The sequence below is a fragment of the Crocodylus siamensis genome, chromosome 1, assembly GCF_052110815.1.
Source record: "Crocodylus siamensis isolate JL-2025a chromosome 1, ASM5211081v1, whole genome shotgun sequence".
NCBI lineage: Eukaryota > Metazoa > Chordata > Crocodylia > Crocodylidae > Crocodylus > Crocodylus siamensis.
In genome coordinates this window covers 298,547,876-298,569,668 of record NC_143395.1, presented here as the reverse complement: position 1 = coordinate 298,569,668, position 21,793 = coordinate 298,547,876, and the positions used below count along the sequence as shown (strand labels likewise).

The 21,793-nt window shown below is 40.7% G+C and overlaps 2 protein-coding genes across 2 annotated transcripts in view; both read left to right on the top strand.

Moving 5' to 3' along the window:
* The window catches only part of RFX8 (regulatory factor X8), a 58,325-nt gene extending 44,209 nt beyond the window's left edge, over nt 1-14,116 (top strand). Inside the window, exons 12-15 of the mRNA XM_090046650.1 lie at nt 1,654-1,748; nt 2,588-2,702; nt 9,587-9,879; nt 13,985-14,116. Coding sequence (XP_089902776.1) covers nt 1,654-1,748; nt 2,588-2,702; nt 9,587-9,879; nt 13,985-14,116 — 635 coding nt within the window. The remainder of the gene's footprint in view (nt 1-1,653; nt 1,749-2,587; nt 2,703-9,586; nt 9,880-13,984) is intronic.
* A 2,240-nt stretch (nt 14,117-16,356) lies between these two features.
* The window catches only part of CREG2 (cellular repressor of E1A stimulated genes 2), a 28,492-nt gene continuing 23,055 nt past the window's right edge, over nt 16,357-21,793 (top strand). The window contains exons 1-2 of the mRNA XM_090020637.1: nt 16,357-16,848; nt 20,065-20,234. Coding sequence (XP_089876763.1) covers nt 16,393-16,848; nt 20,065-20,234 — 626 coding nt within the window. The 5' untranslated portion in view covers nt 16,357-16,392. The remainder of the gene's footprint in view (nt 16,849-20,064; nt 20,235-21,793) is intronic.

Here is a 21,793-nt window from a genome sequence, read left to right as displayed (position 1 = left end):
TATGGCAGCAGCAACTTTTTATGCCATCAAAATGATGTGCCTTGAGCACAAGGTTGACATATAGGAATATCTATTTTTTTTACTGTTGTCTTTAGCAGAGACAAGTATGGAGGGTTGTGGGGGCTTAGGACATTTTCTTGTGTTAGTAACTGAAGCACATAAAATTTATTGCAAGTGACCTGATTTAGATAGTGCTTGGTGAATAGGACAGATTATTAACATTGCAGAATCAGTACCTTTCCACTACATTTTGGCATGGAAAACCTAGATTGATTTGTACAGCAAAAGGTACAGGGTTTATTATAAGAAGCAATGATGTAATGCATTTGCAATTTTAATGAATAATGATAGGACTAGAATGGCAAACATTCTTAGATTAATAATCTGCCGTTGAAATTATTAGAGAGGCAGGCAACTTGATCTACTGAACTGAACATGAGACTGACAGAAAGAGTCTTGACTTTTATTCCTGGTTCTACCAGTGACATGCTGTATGACAAAGGGTCCCTCAGAACCTCTACTGAGACTATTTTTCCTATGGGAAAAATAATTTATCTCATTCCCAGAAATGTTATCTTAATTGGATAAGGGTTATATAATGGTTTGAAAATCGAAGCGCCAGAGTGTTGTAGCTATAATGGCCCAGGGAATATGTAAGAAGTGAAGTTTGCTTGTTAACATCTTTTATTGGACGAACTTTGGGAAAGATGTTAGACAAGTTTTTGAGCACAACATAGCTAAATTCTCTCCCAGCTATATAGTTACCAAACAAGCCTTGCTACCTGGAAAGTGCAAAGTATGTATTACTTTGAAGCTATCCATTAGTGATTGCCTAATTTTGTAGAAGTAGATTTATTGTGTTACCTGTCTTTTGTGGTGGTGTCTTGATCTGGCCAGCACTGTGCTTTTAGCTTCTGGAAGAAAAAAATCTCTGGGAGAAATTCTGCTCTCAGTTATACTATTGAAAATCCACAGTAAAATTGTCTTTTGTGTAGATCCAAGTGTAGTAATTTAATCTGGTATGTTAGTTTTTTAATTCATTTCACAGTAACATATTTGCACTGACTTTGGACAGTGGTGTCTACCTTTTTGATTGGTCAAAAAACTTTCTTTAGTTTCCTATTTTCATTTAAAATCAGTTTTCTCCACCTCAGCAGGTAAACAAATAGTTTTGTGAATCGCACAAAATCTCAAAAGAACCCTCCCCCCGATAATGTTTATAATTAAATCCAGGACCTCTGTTTTTAGGGAAATAGAATTTGTCATCCTAGTCCTGGTGAGTAACCAAAACTTCAGTAATAGGAATGGATATAAACAAAAATAGAAAGGGACTGATTCTGTAAAGTGCTACACAATTGTATCGGGGTGGCACAGTTTGACCCAGAATGTGTTGATATATGCTATGAACAGTGATCTTAAAGCAGGGGTGGGTAAAAATGTAGCCCGCAGGGGCCCTAAAACATTTAGAAAATTCATATTTATCTGCCTCGACTGCCTGTCATGTGGCCCTCAATGGCTTGCCAAAACTCAGTAAGCGGCCCTCCGCCTGAAATAATTGCCCACCCCTGCCTTAAGGTATTTGTACATCACTGTTAAACAGGAAAGGGTAAACAAAATGATGCAAGCAACGCATATTCCTTTTATGTTTTATAGGCTTGAATAATTTGATTTCTTTGCTGGACGCGTCTACAGATATTGGAGTTTTCTTGAACTCTGTATCTGCCAATCTTCGGACTTTTGTCATTCAGGTACATAATTAACATTATTATTTCAAAGCAGAAGAACTTATCATATTACTTACCATTACTTTGCCTTTCATATTGCAGTAAAAACAATTGTCATATTGCTTGTCAGTAGTCTGCAGCAGTGGTATAGCATACCAATAAGCAGGCAAGACTGTCACATTTACATAAATAGATTATGTAAAAGGAAGAAGATAATTGGCAGACAGAAATTCCATCTGTGCATGCATTCTATATATACACACAGGGAACTCAAGTATTTGGTCTGACTTCCCAGTGATATCCTACATATAAAATCTTCCTTCATAAGCTACATCATATAGAAAAAGGCAGATCAAACTGAAAAAACAATGTCACAAGGTAACTGTTGGGTCCTGAAATCTGAGCAGCTGGTAGGAAGATTATTAGTATTATTCTGTCCCTGCCTGTGCAAATGGATGCAACTATCTTCATGCTACACATATTTCTTTCCTTGCCTCCCCAGTTTTTCCATTTCTGCTCCATTGGTGGGTCAGAATTATTAGCAGCTAAGCGCTGCTGCTGCTTCTGCTGCTTTCAGCTAGTTGGGCTAAACCTGGTAATTTAATTGTTTGGGTTTATGTTGTTGCAGTTATTTACCTATTTTTTCTCCCTCAAAAGGAAGGAGCAAGAAAAGCTGAACTTCCTTTTAGTTAATTACTTCCTGTTTGTTCCTGTATTTTTAAGTAATAACACTTGCAGTGCCTTGTCAGAGGAACACAAACTGCTTATACCATTTATATTTATGTGTACAAATGTGTACACATTAAGTGTTCAGTGCTTCTTTTTTTGATCTAGTCATCAATCAGGATAACTTCTATTTACAGCCAAGCAAGAGTAAAGAAGAGTTTAAACAACTAGCAGCTAAATTCCAGCTGGGATGGAACTTTCTCTTAACTGCAGTAAGCAAGGCTATGACACTCTCACACATGGACAGTTTTGGTAAGTCAGAACTCCATGCTTTAATGGATGTAGGTGTCCTGTTGGGTCACTGGCAGCCAGGTTTGGGGGTCACTCAGGTTTCAAAGGGCCAACCAGGATCTGGAGCAGTGAGCAGAATCCAGGTACAGGCTAGATCAAAAAGTCAGGAAGTCAGTCCAAGAACTGGGTCCAGGAACAAACCAAGTCAAGAAGCCAAAAGGCCAAGCAGAACACAGAATCTGAGGGCAAGCCAGGTTGAGTAGGAGATCAGGCAGAGAATAGGGTTAAGCTGAATTAGGGCACCGAAAGATCAGGCAGAGCCTAGAGTCAAAAGGTAAACCAAGTCAGGTAGCCAGGAGATCAAGAACAGGCACAAGCCATAAGGAACAGCAAGACAGCTTAAATAAGAAGTAAGCTGTTACCCAGACACTTCTTTTTCCAGGTCAGGGATTTATATGGGAGAGAGTGAAGGGTCAGCTGACCCTGGCTGGCCACTCCAGTCCCAGGGAGGGGGCAGGTGGCTGACTCGGATGGAGGTTTCTGGCCAGCTTTGTTTAGTTTAGCTGGTCAGTTAGAGAAGTGGTAGACTGGAGTGAGTGACTGATCTTGGCAGGTGAAGGCTCTGGGTTTAAGGCTATGGCTTGATACTGGGTGTGTCTACATGAGATGCTTAACTGTGCAGTAGCTTAGTTTACTGTGCGGTAAGCATGTGCACAATTACTATGTGGTAAACCTTGTTAATTTTGAGTAAATTTGCTATATTCAAGTAGCAAATTTACTTTTGATTAGTAACTGCACAGTAGTGCTCATGTAGATGCCTGACCAGGAGCAAATCTGCTCCCGGTCAGCTATCTACCAGGGTGCAGGAGATTGTTCCCTACCCCTGGTAGCTGCCTGCTACCAAGGTGGGGACTATGTGAATTAGTGTGTCATGGCAAAAACAATGCTAATGCACAATAGAATTAGTCTACTGCACATTAAGCATCACAAAAAAGTACTCACCTTTGCTGCTGTGCATTAGCATGGGCTGATGCATCTTTATATAATATTAGAAGTACTAAACTTAATGCATAGTAGCAAAGGTGCAGTAATGAATGTGTAGTCATGCCCAAGTTCTTCCAAGCTCTTGTTGACACTGTCTCTTTAGCCTCAAGATGGCCCTATCTTTTCAGCTAGGGACAGAAATTACACATTGAACCAGTATAAATGATCAGAAACTGGTTCAAATTGGTAACACAACAGAAGTTCAGTGCACATAATCAGCTTTAAATGGCCCAAAACAGTTTAAGATAAACCTGGACAGATGCAGTATTAGACTTAACTGATTTAGGTTAAATTGGTTTATTGAACTTGTGTCTCAGATCCCCTCCAGATTCAAGTTAACTCACAGTACCTCAGCACGTTTGCACCTCCCCTGCAAGCTCCCTCTTGTAGGGTGAGTGAGCTAGCCTCAGCCCAAGCTGTCTGTTCCAGCTCAGCAGGGAGGCATGCTCTAGCACCCCATAGTTTCTGGCTGTGGCCACTGCAGGCATGTGGCTGTGTTGCCAGAATCAAAGGTTAATGTCTGTTCACTTGCTCATCAGTTCAATCTGCACAGCTTAAACTAACCGGCAAAGATTGAATTGATTCAGCCTCAGGCTCTTTGATTGTCCTTACTTAGCTTTATACACATCATAGGTTTCTCTTTCCTGTCACTTGCTTGGGATCCTCAGCTTCACACAGTCTATTGGAGTACCCCCTGAAGCCTGCCCAAGCATATCCTGAAGAGAGGGTGAGCCTTGGACTCCAAGATTCAGTCTTCATTTCTAATAAAAAATTATGTAATTTCAATATCCAGCCATTGGATTTTGATGTACCTGATGGACTCAAAATCCCTCTATTATGAAATTTATATTCTTGATGCTGCTACTTATATATTGTGATCAAATCATCCCTTAACATCCCCTTTGATAAATTAAACAGATTAAATTCCTTGAGTTGCTCATTGTGAGGTATATCTGTTAGTCCTATAACCATTCTTCTGGCTCTTCTCTAAACTATACACAGTTTTTTAACATCATTTTTGAAGTGTGGACCTCAGGGCCCAAATTCTGTTTTGCCTAAAGGCATCCAAATGATCTTGATACATGCAAATATAGCCGAGTAATAGCCATTTTTTATGCTTACGTAAATTTTAGATCTGGTCCTTATAAGTATACTCAGAGGGAATCTACTCTAGCCGTGTAGACACTATGGCAATCCTACTCTGCTGAATACATGCATAACTGCGTATCTTAACACGTTAGTTGTGAGTGATTAGCCACTGTTTGGCACTGGAGGCAGAGGAGAAAAACAAAGACCTTCCTATCTTTTAGTCCAATAAATTAGTGGTTAGGGTATTTGTTCAAGGAGTGGAAGACCTGGATTCTAAGGCCTTCTCATCTAAATGTGTTTTGAAGCTACATCTTCTACTTCCTAGCAGAATGGCCAAATGACTAGGTCATGGGATAGGCATTGCCAAAAGTATCCCCACCCTCCTTGTTGTAGCTGGCCCATTGGGCAGCCAAGAAGAGAAGATATATGTGGCCAGGAGGATAATAGAGTTGTTGCTCCCCAGAACAAAATCCCCCATCCTTTAAATATAGCCCTCAGCCTTTGTTCCTGTATACATGAAGTAAATCATATCTCTTAGTAAACATTTAGTTTTGATTTTAAAATTTCCAATCATAGTGAATCCAACATAGTCATTGATAAGTTCTTCCAGTGGTTAGTCACCCTCATATTAAAATATATGCTTTATTTCTAATCCTTGCATTTGACTATATAGAAAAACATTGTTTGCTTGTGCTCAGTTTACAAAGCAATCCATATCACTCTGTATCAGTGACCTTTCTTCTATATTATTTACCACTCTCCCAATCTTCATGCTGTCTTCAGACTTCATTAGTAATGATTTTATGTTTTCTTCCAAGTCACTGTTAAAATTATTAAATATTGTAGGCCCAAAAACTGATCCCTGTAGAAGCTCACTGGAAATGTACCTATTCAAAATTGATACTTCCTATACACAGTTCCATTCTGAAAATCATCAATGAGATAACATTTAATATGCATCATACTGATTTTGTATCATTCTGGTTTCTTAGTCAAAATCCAAAGTGCCAAGTCAAATGCCTTATGGAAGTCTAAATATATTGCATCAAGCCTATTACCTTTATCAATACATTTTCTAATCTCCTTAAAAAAAGACCCAAAATACAAGTTAGACTGTCAATAGCTTTTTCCCATAAATCATATTGATTGGCATTGATTACATTACCCTTTAAATATTTTATTTAAATATTTAATTATTATAAATTATTATAATATTATTTATTATAATTATTATTATTTATTATTATAAATATTAACACCTGTTGTTAATTTTGCTTGGGATCAATGTCAGGTTAACAACCTTACAATTTTAAAACCACTGAGTGCAAAGTATGCAGGCTTGCTGATATAAAAATGTCTAATTGACAGTGTGTGTGGCAGTTTAATACCCTTCCTAGTTACTATCGGAATGAATGTGTAATTTAAAAAACAGTCCAGAAATGTATATAGAAAACTTTCTAAATATCTTTTCTATGTTATTATTGACAATCTTCCATTTCTGTCTAGCAACAACATTGTTAGCTTTGTTTTGTTTGATATACTTTAAAAAGTGATTTTCATTATCCTTAACATCCCTGGCTCTATGAACTCAGCCCAGTTATCCAGGCTCTTCTTGTCATCTACGTTTGTTCGCAAATTCCAAGAACATTTTAGTAGCAAGCAGCATAAGATCTCCAGCTTATGCCACTCAGGTTGAAGTTCCCCATAACAGTGCAGGGTTTTTTCCCCTCCCTGCACACAATATACAGGCATCTACCCTAGTCACAATTTTCCATTTTTTGTGGAAACCATAAAAAAAAAATGGTTTCCACAAACCCTGCAAAAATGGTGATCCCTGCAATTTTGGCACAGAATCACCAGGAAAAAAAAACTTTACTAAACATGAAATGCTCCCTGGTGGGTGCCAGCGGTCCTCAGGGCCACTGTGGCCCAGCCTTGCAGCCTGCCTGCATGAAGGGGAGCAGCAAGGATAGCAGCCATCTCTCCCTCACCCTAGCTGCTGATTGGACAAAAGTACTGCCTTTTGTGTGGTCCCACCCCTCTCTGCCAATCAGCAGCTAAGGATAGGGCCACATGATGGGCAGCCCTCTTGGCCAGTCAGCAGCAAGGGGTGCAGTCACCAAGGCCCCTCAGCCAATCAGTGGCAGGGGGTGGGACTGCTGCAAAAAGACTGCAAAAATGGTGCCATATGCAGCCTATGATTTTTCTTTTGCCTCAGTATGATTTAAGTAGATCCCTAGCTATATAGAGGTGCTGATGAAGCCATAGTCCTGTCATGTCATGTGTTTTGATGGCTTGTAGCAGACACAAACTGCTACCCCGCATTGTGCTCTATCTGTTATGGGTCTATAAATGTTCAAAAACAGTTGCTTCCAAGTCGTCAGTCACTTGGAAACCAGTAGTTCTTTAGTCTCACTTTATCTACCTAGTCTTTCCTAAGCAGGTTATAACCAGCTTAACGTGTTAGTCATGAGACTTCCCAGTAGGTTTCAGTAATTTTTACCAAGCAGGTAAAAATTTTGCTTATACCCAAGTAGTTCCAGTGCCCTTCATTTGTTACCCCAACCCCTAGCAGGGGGGTATCTAGGCAATTAAATAATTTCTTCTCTTGGAGTCCCTTGGTGCCTTGATAAATTGTGTTATCAGTTTCTTGCTTCTTAGTAACTGTAGCTCTCTAATAGTGTTGGCTCTGTATGTTATCACTACCCACTCTCCTTCCCCTGCTCCTAGGAGTCCAATAAGACTTTGAGGTTGAGCAGAAGGAGCTAAAGCAGTTGGGGTAATCAGCCCCCAGCTCTTAATGTTCTGTATTCAGGCAGCCTTGACAGGCTTTGCCTTTCCTGAATTTCAATAGTGCTTGTCGGGGAAGGGGAAGAGGAGCATCCTACAGAGCAATATATACTGCCTTGACATCCTTGAAGAACCAGTTTCTTAGGCAACTAACTGAATTTGCTGTAAATTTGTGCAAGTAACCCTCTGGTATGCTGTCAAACCTTGCCCCAGAAAACACACCTCTAGGCATAAGGCTGTCCTTCCAGGCTTGGGCCCTTTGGCCTGCCTCATATGGCCCCTGTTTCTAGGACCTATTATTAGCTCCTTCCTGTCCTTTCTCCATGTTGAGCTATTACATCCGTAACAAAATTCTAATACATGTTGCTTCCTTTAGCTGTCACCTTCTCAGTACTTTATTAATGAGACCTGATGGCAGATTTAACAACCTGCTTACTTCCTAGTGCTTTAATTTTATTAACTGCTTTCTGAGCACTAATTGCTACAATAACTTGAAATAAAAGCAAAGGGAAAAACCACTAAGGGGAAACTCTATGTGGTGAACTGTACATGGTTCCTAGCACAATGTCTCCTAGGAGGAGAAGGTTTGCAAACCCCATATAGAATGGCCTGGCATCCACTAGGAAGTCCTGCATTAAAGACACTGGTCTGCTATCAACACAGATGTTCCCCCACAAAAGGTCAGCCCAGGTCCTGTTCTGCACAAACTACCTTGCTTATATCCCTAACAGCAGTGATTTATAAGAATTTATCAACTTGTACATCCTTTTTTGCGTGCTGCTTCCCCCCAGTGCAGGTTCAATAGAGTTCCCCTCCGTTCGTTTTTTTTTAATTCCAAGATACAGTAATACTGCTAGATTTTGTTCCATATTTGCTCCTCATACCACATCCACTTTCAATATTCCCTTGCTGTAGAACATTTAGTAGTTCTTAGTTACCTCCAGTATCTGGTGTCTGTATTTGCAGCACAGAAAATAATAATCCTTCCCTCATCTCTGTTTTCTTCAATCACCATCAGTTCAGGATGTGCAGAAGCACAAACAGCAGAAGCAAGGGAGGTATCAGCTCCTCAGACAAATTCAATAGAAGACTCAATATGAACAGAGTCAGAATTTTTAATTAAAAACTGATTGAATTTCTGTGTGCTGCACATTGATTCAAGATGTGCCTCTGTTGATGATCCTATAAAGTGCTCTTTCCATGTGCAAATTATTAAGTACTAGTTGAATGTCACTAATATGCCTGCTGCTAAAGAGAACAAGGAGAAAGGCCTGGTCTTTGCAATCCAAAAGCATAATTCAAAGTCTAATGAAGGCAAGGAAGTTCTTCCCAGTTAGCTTTTTCAGCCCCTTGTAGCCTCTGGGGTTTTTGTTTGATGAGGGTTGGTACAATAAATATTGTTACTGGAATTATAAATTAAGTAAAAACCTTGAACAGATTAGCCACAGAATTAGTCTATAGAATCTTCATCATCTGGAAGTTTTTAAGAGCAAGTTATACAAACATCTTATACAATGTCAGGAACATTTCAGGTATGATGAACCTTGATGCAGAATAGGGGGATGGACTGGATGACCTCTTGAGGTCTCTTCCAGCCCAGTTTTCTATGATTGCTCAGTGTGAGAAGCAACACAGATGTTGTGAAGTTGTTGATAAAACTTGCAGCAGAAGGTCATTTTGGAAAAGAATTTGAACTGGAAGATGAACAAGCATTCCTGTAAATTCAGGGGGGAGGAATGGATAATCTTTTGTTTATGCTTAGAATCTGATCTGAACTTGAGTGAAAATTCTGCTTAGATGTTGGTGAGCAGACATGTAAGATAACATGTCTTATTTAGGGGAAATTAGGTTGCTTATCCACTCAACCTAGTACTAATATAGTGAAACCAATTGCTTTAAAGGTTGAATGGGTAGAACATGCACCTATGTAAAGTTCTAAAAGCAAAGACATTGCAGTGATTTTTGTTCTTATTTTCACCTAGGATCCTGGCATTTGTTTAACTTGCTACTTTTGGAATACGTTATTCACATTCTCCAATCCCATTTAGAGGAGGAAGGAGATGAAGGTCTCTCAGTAATTCAGCAGAACAGTTCTTCTATTCAAGTAGTTCACAAACCTGCCCACCTGCTGGATGATTTTTCTGTTGAACGGCCTCAAGTTGAAGTCCCAGAACCAGCACATGTAACTCTGACACAAAGCCAGAGTGATGTTAATTTAAGCAGTGTTATTCTTAAGGTCTTGAGCTGTCTCGTAGACACAGCCACAGGCAACAAGGTAAAATCAACTATATCATTGTTTTTAAACATTTGAATTTAAAACCCAACTGGAAGAGGTGAGGGTTGGTAGGAATCTGTATGAAACATCTCTGGTTAATATAAATAATGTTTTGGCTTTTTCAGTGGCCTTTCACCCTCTTTCCTATACTGACAACATATGTCTTTAATCTCAGGGCAGAGTTTTCTAATGGAGCCAGTCTCATGTTAACTGCACTAAGATTCACAGCCAATGTTATATTATGAGTTGCTGAGTATGGACCTCATTACATTTCCTTTCCTATTATCCTAGACCTCCCCAGATTTATGCAACTTACACACTTTCTTAGTGTCAGGAACAGAAAGGATACTAAAGTGGGGTAAGGGCAGTTGCCTTCTACTATAAGCCCAAATGATTGTGCCACAAGAGGGCAAAAATATGATCTCAGTCTTTGCTGCTTTCACACTCCCCAAGAGCAAAGGTCTGGATTGCTAACTGCTTGGACTGCAGTCCTTAGGTAAGTAACACTTCTACACAAAGCCACATTCAAACCTGATGGGAGAGAGTGCAGGGTAGTTACACCCATTCCCTCAGATCTGAATTTCTCCCATCAGCTTCATTTCCAGGTTTTGTAAAGCTCTCAGTAAATGACAGATTCACACACCCTTTGTTTAGATGTCAGGACCTTACCAAGCCTGTTTGGCAGTTTTGCTTTTTTTTTAAACTAGTTTCTCTTTGCACCAAACCTCATCAGTAGAGAACTCACTCTTGTTTGTACCACCCTTACACTTAGTCAGTGAATCCAGTGGAATAATTCATGGAAGGTCAAATTCTGTTAGGCCCTGACATGGATATGGAAGGAGGAAAGAGGGCCAGGGAAGTGGGGTGTAAACCAGCTCCCATCAGTTGTCCAACACATATAAAGGCAGAGAAGAAGTAGGTCATGCCACTGCCTTCCTGCACAGCCAGGTTGGCACAGCTGGGAGAGTAAGCTGTACTCCAGAAGGAGTGTTGCGGTGGGTGTGCTATCTCTGTTCTAAGGAGTACTTTGCTTCCTGCAGTAGGATGCCTTTTTGTGAACTCCTCAGGCCACAGAAGCCCTATTTCGTGTTAAAGCCCAGATCTCTGCCAGGAGTCGTGACCTAGCCTAGCCCAAAGTAAAGTGTGACTCAGTAAGTGCATCTGCATGCACAAGATGTTTACTGTGGAGCTGCCTAAATAGCTCCACAGTAAAGTGTCAGAGTATACATGTGCAGCCCTATTAGGCTGCAGGAAACTAATTAACTCCACCCTAGGACAGTATTTGTAAATCAGTGTAAATACAAGTACTGTCCTACAGCGGAGTTCTTTAGTGTGCAGCAACACATGTGTAGATACTGATGGGGCTGGCTGGGGCATGAGGGTACTATAGTGCAAGGGCTGACTACTGGCTAGCCTTGCACTGAAGTACCTTTGTGCCCCAGTCAGCTCCTCCACAGCATGTTGAGCCGGGTCAGAGCAGCCCTGAGCTGGCAGGCTGACACCTCAGTCTCCCTGCCAGCCAGGGCTGCTCTGACCCAGCTCAATGTGGTGCGGTCCTGGGCGTAGTATAAATGTGGTGCCCTTGAGCAATAAAACCCAGCGTCACGTGCACCAGAGTTTATGGCTCTCTGCTAATAGCATGTGTAGATGCACCCAGCATGATATTCATGAAAGAAGTACACTTGAAGTACATTAGAAGGATACAAGCAAATCAAGTCAAACCAGCAGGGAATTTTATAAAGCATAGTTTCCTGGATGAGGTTTGCAACCCCAGTGGCATCACGGCACTTAGGAGTAAAGTTGTGAACCACACGGAAATTCAGTTGTTAAAAATGGGCTCACCTGGGAAGTGAGGTAGTGAGCCTGGAAAGGCTGGGAACTGGTGTTGTAACAGTTACATGTTACTTCTCTGATCTTTAAGAATTAGGAGGAAATAACAAAGCAGTAGACTAAGGAGAAACTATAGTTCACTTATTTACCATAGGGGAGAGAAGCGGAGCAGGGCAGGGCGGATCAGAGTGAGTATTAGCGGGTATGTGAAGGTAGGAGAGGATGGGGTGAAGGCAGGAAAATGGAGGGCAGAGTGGATTTGTGGAGGGGCATGGGAAACAAGAAGTACAAAGTAGAAGGAAAAATTAAGAACTGAGAGAGAACTGAAAGTGGGAAGTGTGATGGGGCTGGAAAGCTAAATTGGCTGCTTAAGCATTTTGGTGTAGCCTCTTATGCTCAGAAAGTCTGTGTCACACCTCCACCCTCATCTCATCTAAATGACTGCTAAAAAGCTCTGTTCTTCTCTGAAGCCTTTAAGAAGTGAGGGGGAGGAATGGTAACAGGAGTCATAAATAAAAAACCCCAAACCAGCAGTGTCAATATATGTCTGTGCTGTGCCAAGTAGCTCTGTCATCTTTTAGATTGTCAGCATCATTCTTCCTCTTCTGTACCATCTGTATCTGTTGCTGGACTTCACTTGCTGCTTCTTGTTGAATTTAGACTGCACTCTTCAGTGCAGGGAGCATGTTCTTGCTTTCTTTTTTAAAATTAATTGGGAAGGACACAGCACATGTTTCAATAAATTAAAACCACTGTTAATAACAATCCTTTAGAAAGCGGGGTAAAACATCTCCTAACAAAATACTTATTTTAATAGAAAAATCAGGGTAAAATAAAAAATGAGACAAGTATTTAGCAAAAGTGGGTCAATGGGCAATGTGGCAGATGAAATGCCACATAATCAAATGCAAAATAATTGGTAAAAACAAACTGACCGCACAAATAGATGGATTTGGAATGTGCTGTAATGTATTGAAGTGCAGCTATGAAAATGTGGAGCTGATCTTTATTTCTTATCACAGAGCTTGCAGTTTCTCTCTCACAGCATGAGCAATGTTCCTTCATCTATAATACCCCAGCATACTCACTCTGTGCTTCCTCTCTTTGTTCACCTGTTACCAAATTAAAATCCCATTAAACTGAACTCCTGCAGTGGGTTTATCTTCAGAGCCCGGCACTGTAGCTTTTAATCCAATTCTACGCCCACATCACATACAGTCTACTGCAAATCACAGGGAGAACAGACCTGAGTATCACTGTACATAGCTCAATGGGTTAGCAGTGGCATACAAGCAAACCCAGTGCTTTAATTTTGAAGAGGATAGAGGAAACAAGGAAACAGTTAACTGCCTCATATAAACCAGTGATGTGCTCTCAGTTCAGTGCTTGTTATAATCAAGCAGGTTATAGATACAGTAAAAAATGTTAATTAAAGCACTTAGAGACCCAGGGTGAAATCCTGGCCACACTGAAGTCAAGGTACAATTCTAATTGACTCCAGTTGGTATATCAGCAGTGTTGGCAGTACTATATTCAGGTATGCCCTGCTTACCAACCTCCCACTCTGGCCTTGCTGGCTCTGGACATGAGAAGGTAACACTGTGCTGAAGGCCTGCCAGAAACACCTCCCAAGAGTTTTGGCAGGTGCAGCCACAGGGCGGTTTTGTTTCTGGGTTAGCACATACGGAGTTGGAGCAGGTAGGGGAGTAGCACTCCCAAGAACACTGCAGAAGCAGCACAGATACCAATGAGGGCAAGATCGCAGCCTTGAGAAGCACTTCAAGGCAAAGAAAGACTAAAAGGGCTGAGAGAAATTTTGGAGAAATAGAGAATAAATGGGGATATGACAGAGTAGTATGTACAACTATATATCACATGTTAGAGGTTGGCTTGGGGTTCCTATTAACTGTGTCCCATTACATGACTAGATTGGGGGTACATTGAGACTGCTTTGCATGCTAGCCCACACTGCCATTGCTAAGCTGCTTCTGGTAGCCAAGTTAACTCATTCACAGAGCACCAGGCTACACTGCCATAACTTTTGTGACTTCAGTGTAGACTAACTTGGTGAAATTAAATGGTAAAAGTGTGGGACACAACCCTAAACATGCAAGGTATTAAATTCAGCATGTACTAATTACATGCAGGAACCCATTAACCAGCATTGTTTGAAGAAACAGATAAAAGAAAAGACATGTTGTTCAGTAGAAAGAAGAGACTGGATGCAACCTCTTCTTAGTGACAATACTTACAATATTTGATGTTTTATTTTCAGCTCCTCCAAGTTATGTTGGAAGACAAAATTACCAAGAGTTCTGTTAAACTAAATCTTCCAGTTGGAAAGGATGCACTCATTACTCTAAAAGATGGACAGAGATTTATTATTCGCACCTCTGATCCACAGTAGATCTCCAGTGGTACTTGCTTAAGGGAAAACCAGTCAGACCTTTAAGAATTGTTTGCAAGGGTGTATTGCACTTACGATGTGTTAAGTTTATATTTAAGAAAAAAAAGTTGTATTTTCCTGGGAATTGGAGTGGGGGGGAGATTGTAATTAACAGTTATGCAATTGTGTGAAAGTTTGTTGTTATTGTTTTTAACTCTGATCTTTTTAAACTGATTGGCATATTTGAATAAATCTGTAAAAAATCCTACTGTGGAATGTATTTGTCTGGTTGTTTTTTCATCTTACCTTTTCTATGTTTCTGTCTTCAGTAATGTGAAAGCCTTTCCTGAAACCACAGTGGCAAAGAAACTTGACAGGAACTATAGGCAAAACTAATGACCTAACCAAATGTTTCTTTTTATCTACCGTATGTAACCCAGAAATAGGGATGCCATTTAGTATACACAGAACTCAACTCTAATCTCAGGGGCAGGAGTTGATATTGTCAGGAATCTTGAAAAATTCTTGCTGAACTTTCCACTTTTTGCTGAGATACTGCAGAGTCAGTATCTCACATACAATGTTATTAATCAAGCCAGAATAGTATGTATAATATGTTATTGATTTCCCATTCATATGTCAGCCATTATTTTGTCTTATTTTCCTATGACCACAGTACCAAAGGAATGATCTAGCAAAATGCTGGAAGTAAATTGACACAAATTTAAAGTATTTTACAGGATATTGTATCACAAAAGCATTAGCCTAAGGAAATAAACTGATTGGGTAATACTTGGGCACATCTACACAAGATGTTTGCTGTGGAGATGACTAATTAATTAGCTCTGCAGTAAAGTCTCAGTGTCTACACATGCAGCCCTTTTAGGCCACAGTAAACTAATAAATACTGCCATAGGATCATACACAAGTACAATCCTATGGTGGCATTATTTAGTGTGCCACAACACACATGTAGACACTGATGGGGCTGGCCGGGGTACAAAGGTGCTTCAGTAAAGTGTGCCTGCCAGCTATCTCTGAACTGAAGTACCCTCGTGCTCCAGCCAGTCCCTCCATAGCATGTTGAGCTGGTCAGAACAGCCCTGGGTTGGCAGGCTGAAGCCCAGGGTCCCCTGCCAGCTGGAGCTGCTCCGACCCAGCTCAGTGTGCTGCTGCCCTGGGAACACATGCAAACGGTGCACTGAGGAGCAATAAATTCTGGTGTTCATTCAGTCTCCTTAATAGCAGTGTAGACATGCCTGGGAACTAACTGTTTCTAATAGTTTTGTGGAGCACTAGTGCAGGAAAGGTGAGAAGGTGGCAGGCAGCCCCCAAGAAGCTAGAAGACATTTCCTGAACTGGGAAGGGAAACTAGCCTAACTTTCCTCTTTCTGTTCTTGAAAATCCTTGCTTATCTTCAATCTTCTTTTTTTTTTTTTTTTTTGGTTCTCAATCCAAATGATTGGGATGGATATCAAAATGCAGAACAGTCAGGTTACTATGACAAGGGATCAATTTAGGACTATTTGTCAAAGGAAAAAAGTAAGGAGAGAGAGCGTACTTGATAGATAACATTTATTTATAAAAAACCCTGACTACTCCATCAACATACCATATTATGAGAAATTGCGGAGCTCTGATATATGCTACTGCACCAGGGATCTAATTGATTTTTAAATCTGTATTTTTTTATCAAATAGGATCACAGAAAAATAGGGCTGGAAGGGATCTCTTGAGGTCATCTTGTCCAGGCCCTTTCGCAAGGCAGGATTGTTCCTGAGGATTAACCATCCCAGACAAATAGATAGTCTATGACTTCTGCTGTGGGTATTTGACAAAACAGTTTACAATATAGCCCAAAGGCACACCCCAAGGCTTGATAGGGAGGTGGGAGGACAGAAAGTGTGGAAGCCATATACAATGTGACAGAAGTGGTTGCATCCCTTTGCTGTTCATGTCCAAGCTGTCACACTTTTTGGAGTTTCTGTAGACATTCTACTACATTTTTTTTGTGTGATGTGTGACTGTCGAGAAGCTCCTTCAAGCGGAGCTGGGTCTTAGACAAATTATTTTGTTTGCCAGTTGTTGCTGAAGTGTCTGTGTTACTTCAGCCTCTGTTCCAAGCAGCAGAGTTGTGTAGTTTACGTGACGACTCTACAGGCTGATATTGCTTTAATAAGAGCAAGTGTATTTCAGCTCTGTGCCAGAATTCACCACAGGAGGGTGCTGCTCTCATTCCAAAGGTTCAGGCTAGGCAAGGTTCAGTGTGGCTCTTAGCTGGGAGTGTTTGTTACAAAATGTCTGTGTGCTGCTATCAAATACAGCTGAGGAAAAGGACTGTGTCTGTATCCTGGCTCTCCTGGTTGCTTTGGTGTAGCATGATGCTTTCTCCTGCTTGGGGATATGTGATAGTCAACTCTGTCTCCTGGTCTGTTACCAATGAGGTGGAGGAAGAACTGGACAGCTCCTCCAACGAGGAAGCTCTTCCTGCACTCCTGGAAGACACGACTAGCATCTGGAAGCAGAGCTACCCAGCCTCTGTTTACAAAGAAGATGGGCAAATGAGGTCCAGGCCAGTGGCTGGAAGATCCAAGCAAGTATCCTCTCCTTCTAGGATGTTTTCCTACAGGAGAGAGAGTGTCAAAGGGACAGACGACAGCATTGCTCCTCTGGAGCAGGCAATCAGAACTGCCCGTTTCCTGAGCCATTATAACAGCTGGGGCTTCTTGGCTACTCAGTCCACGCAGGAAAAGGTACCGTGACATCTTATGCTAGCAATAGAGAATTCTCTTTTAATGCTGAGCTGAACAGCCGGAGAGGGCTTGCAGATTTATTGCTTGTGCTTTAGTGTTCCGAAAAAGGCAGTAAATAATCGTTCTGTTTTGGAAAAGCTTTCTGGATATAAATTACAAATTATTTGCTAACATTACAGTTTATTATAATACAAATTTGCATAATAACAGCCCAGCACTGTTACAGAAAACAATATTTTATTATTTTATAATCATCTCTTGATGTCAGCCACAAAATATGCAGGGTAAATAATAAAAGCTGTCAGTAATGTTATTCAAACAGCCAGTAAAAGTACAGTGCAGGCACATACTAGCAACATTTACAGTCTTGTTTCTCTGCTAGTTAGGGTAGGACGGGAAATCATGCTTAGAGTTCAGTGGAAGAGATGCTAAAGGGCACCCTAACGAGGTGCAGAAAAAGAAGAGAAAAAGCATTGGGCTAGATCCACTGCTGCAACCAAACAAGATTACATTATAGTTTTTAGAGAGAGGCCTTTACATTCCTTCAACCTTCAGCTGACTGTGTGCTGAACTGGTCCCACTCCCCAGTTTTAATTCAGAGCAGCCTGCTCTAAGGTATACGGACTTTAACGGCCTCAAGGGATCAACAGAATAAAAGGGTATACTAGCCCCTTTGCATGATCTATATTCTCTGTATCAGTTGCAGGGTGAGGGAGATGGGCTGGCAGCAGCTACACTAGCTCTGTGCTACCAGAAGATCTGTCTATCCCAGCGTCATCCTACCATAATTAGCTATGCCAGCCTCGGGACCACTTTTGTGTCAGCAGTGTGGTACAAAACAGATTTGGCAGTACTGATACTGGGCTATTAATTTTTCCAGATTTAAAAAACTGCCTTTTGATTGAAAACAAATAAACAAATAAATAAAAAAGAAGGCAGCTTTGAGCTGGACCCTGTTATCACTAATATTTGCAAACAGGAAAGACCATTTTAAATTCACTGTTCCTTTAAACTGTTCACAAATTACTAAGTTTAGAATTCTATTTAAAAAACATAAAGTAAAAGTTAGAAGCTAGTCAAACCTCCTAAAAACACTTTTCAAACAATTGCTGTCTGGCTGTTTGTGTTACTGTGAACTGCAAAGTGTCAAATCTAAAAAGATATCATTAATAAAATATTCTCATTTGTACACTACAAATTTGTAATTCCATCTCAAGGTTTCAGAGATACTATTGACCCATATCTTAACTCTTAAGATTTATAGTCTCACCAAAAGCTTCTGATGGAAATGCAGCATTAATTCAGTTAATGTGTTTACCTTTCTGTAATTACAATACATACGTAAAAAAAAGGATTTATAATAAAACTTGTAATTAAGAGGTGCGATTTTTTTTGTATGGATTATACTTCATGTGCTCACTCTTCCTTTCTGGATGTGAACTATGAAGTTAACCAGGCATGAAAAAACAGGTTTTCAAAACAATTTGAAACTTCTAGTGCTAAACTGTTGATATTTTTAAATTTATACATCTTAATAAATATACAAATATTTTTAATGTCCAAGTTATGTGGCTGCATAAAAAATCCATTTACCATTTGCAGAAGAGGTTGCATATAAACATTATAACAATACAAGTATATGAACATTATGAAAAATGTGTGGTCCAGGTAATATTATCATCTAGACTTTTTTCTGGATGATGATACAACTTAGCTAGGTTTTGTTACCAGAACGTACCAGTTTCACTAAATTAACTATTTTTTCACTTTATTATTTGAATCCATGGCTGAGAGAGTGAGTTTTTAAAAACACAGCTCAGTGATCTGCTTCTGTTTCCATTATTGTCAATAGGATTTAACAACAAGTGATGTCAATAGAGCCTGTAAGCCAATCCATACTGGACCACTAACCAGGATCTAGAACTGTGTTTAAAGGCAGAAAACTTTAAATACGGTTCTAAGTAAAATGGTTTCTATTTTAATTTAGGCAGCTATGGGCACCTTCCGGGTTAAAAGCTCAATATAGATGGGGGTGGGGGGAATAGTGAAAAAAGCCAACTAAAAGTCTGAATTAGAATAGAAATTCTCTGAGATTATTAAATGATAGTCTTGCTGTTTGGTATAGATGTTTTCATGGTTTTCTTAGTTCATATATATGTCTTTTATTTTCTCCTGTACTGTTTGAAGACATTTTGAAAGTATATGAGAGAATGTGCTGTCATAGCAGTATGATAAGCAGGGATCCTGGTTTTCTCTGATAAAAAAACAAATCTCCAATTTTCAAATTTAAAAAAGTAACCCAAAATCCACATTTTTTCATGATTAAAATGAAACACCGCTAATATATGTGTGTGCGTGTATGTGTGCATATATACACACACTAATATGTGTGTGTGTGTGCGTGTGTATACACACACTAATATATATGTGTGTGTATATACACACACACACGTATATTAGTGGTGTTTCATTTTAATCATGACAAAATGTGGAGTTTAGGTTACTTTTTAAAATCCAAACAATGAAGATTCTTTTTTTATCAGAGAAAACCAGGATCCCTGATGATCAGTCAGTTTAGTTTAGAACATAATGAGTGCATCTATATGAGACATTTACTGAAAAGTTGCCTAATTAACTTTGCAGTAAAGTCTCGGTGTGTACACACGAGGGCTTATTAGGTCACAGTAAACTAATAAACACAACCACAGAACAGTACTTGCAACACAAGTACGATCCTGTGGCAATATTATTTACTCTGCCCCAATGCACATGTAGACACTGATGGGACTGGCTGGGGCACAAAGTACTTCAGTGAGGGGGCTATCTGCCAGCTAGCCCTGACCTGAAGCATCCTTGTGCCCCAGCCAGCCCCTCCATTGTATGTTGAGCTGGGTCAGAGAAGCACTAGGCTGGCAGGCTGACCCCCTGGGCTCCCTGTCAGCTAGGGCTGCTCCAACCTGGTTCAACATGCTGCAGTCCTTGGCACACATGTACACGCAGAGCCCAGGAGCAATAAACTCTGATGCAAACCACGCCAGGTTTAATCAGTCTATAGTACATGTAGACATGCCCACTTGGTCTAGTGGTGACAATGGCAATTGGGATCCAGAACAACTAGGCTCTATTTCCATTTGTGCTGATGATGTTGGGGAAGCCTCCAGTTTTGTACAACATTAATATGCAAAACTTTACAGAATTGAATGTTTGTGTTTCCAGATCCAAGGGATGCCATTTGGGAATTATTTACCTGTCAGTGATGGGCCCATAAATAACAGCACTGGAATCCCTTTCTTTTATCTGACTCCAAAGGACAACTCTGTGGCAGACCTAATGAAGAATCCAGTGGCTTCACTGACCCTGCCAGAGGCAGAAGGAGATTTCTGCAGGTACTAGCAACCTGGCTATCTAAGCCAGTATTCAGTGAAAACAAATGAATGTCTGATAGCGTTTATCTTTCTGTCTTGTGGAGCTTTGTAATACCTTTATTTAGAATGAAGACTTATATTCTGAGGCATAGTCTAGGCAGAGAAACAGGGCCCAGAAATTCTTAGATTCCTATCATAATTTTGTCATAAACTGTTTTTCTTGACAATTCATTTAAGCCAAAACTTTCAGAATTGTCCTTGAATATTGGTTACTTCCATGTTTATGTCCTTACCTTTAATACTGTATGTCGAGTCCAAAGCACGTGGAAGTTAGACACTGGTTCTTGCAACTGGTGAAGGTGCAAGATCTGAAGGAGAAACAATTCTAGATTCATGTTACTCATGTGGATACCCACTTCTTGAGCTGGATTACTTTGGCTTTCCAGCTTTAGTATGAGATGTGAAAGGTAAACTGAAATGTTGAGTATATACCATCATCTCCACCTAAGCAGAAGGAACAAGAAACACAGGCAGGATCAATATGCAATTCCACTGACTTCAGTGGCTTATCTCCTTTTGGAGGGTACAAATTGACCCAGTTTTATGAAAAATGTTTTAGGGCGCATCTACACAAGACACTTTACTTGCGATTAGAGCTTACTGCACAGTAATTTGCTCTAATCATGAGTAAATTTGCTACCTGCAAATGCAAGTACCAAATTTACTTGAAATTATGTACTGTACAGTAGCGTACATGTAGACACCTGACCAGGAGCAAATGTGCTCTTGGTCAGCAGGGCAGCAGAGGGCAGTAGATTGCTCCTTCCCTCTGGGAGCTGCTTGCTGCTAGGGCAGGCTCCACCACCGGAGCCCAGATGGGGACAGTGTCCCCCTCCCCTGGTAGCAGAGAGCTCCCAGCCACCACTTTGCGATCACGGGGCCAGGCCTGGGAGATCCTTATCTCCCAGCCTGACCCCTGCGATTGTGGGGCCAGAGCTGGGAGATTTGCCCAGTGCCAGCCCCACAAACATGGAGCTGGTGCTGGGACATAAGGATCTCCCAGCCCTTCCCCCATGATCATGGGGCTTGAGCTGGGAGTTCCCTGATGTCAGGGAAGGAAGACATTGTCCCTACCCAGGCTCTGGTGACAGAACCCACCCTGGCAGCAGGCAGCTCTTGGGGGCAGGGAGCAATATCCCAGCCCCCACCAGGAGGCAGATGTCTCCTGGCCCCTGGGCTAGCACCCAGGAAGAGCCTAGAGCTTCCCCTGGTGGCTGCAGGGGTCTAGTACATGGCTGCAGGGAACAGGAGCAGTCTACTTCTAGGAGCAGCAAATCTGCTCCCACATCTTTTGCATAGACATGTGCCTGGGAGAGTTTAGTGTAGGTACTTTACTGTAGAATAAATTGCTCCTGGATTATTTGCACATTTAGATGTGCCCTTAGTGCCTTATATATAACAAACAGCATCTCAAATACACTGAAAAAGCAGAATTTCACCTTGATCACCTAAGCCAGGTTAAAATTGAGAAAATGTAGCAGCTCATCCTCAGAATATAGGAGAAAGGAGAATTTTAAACT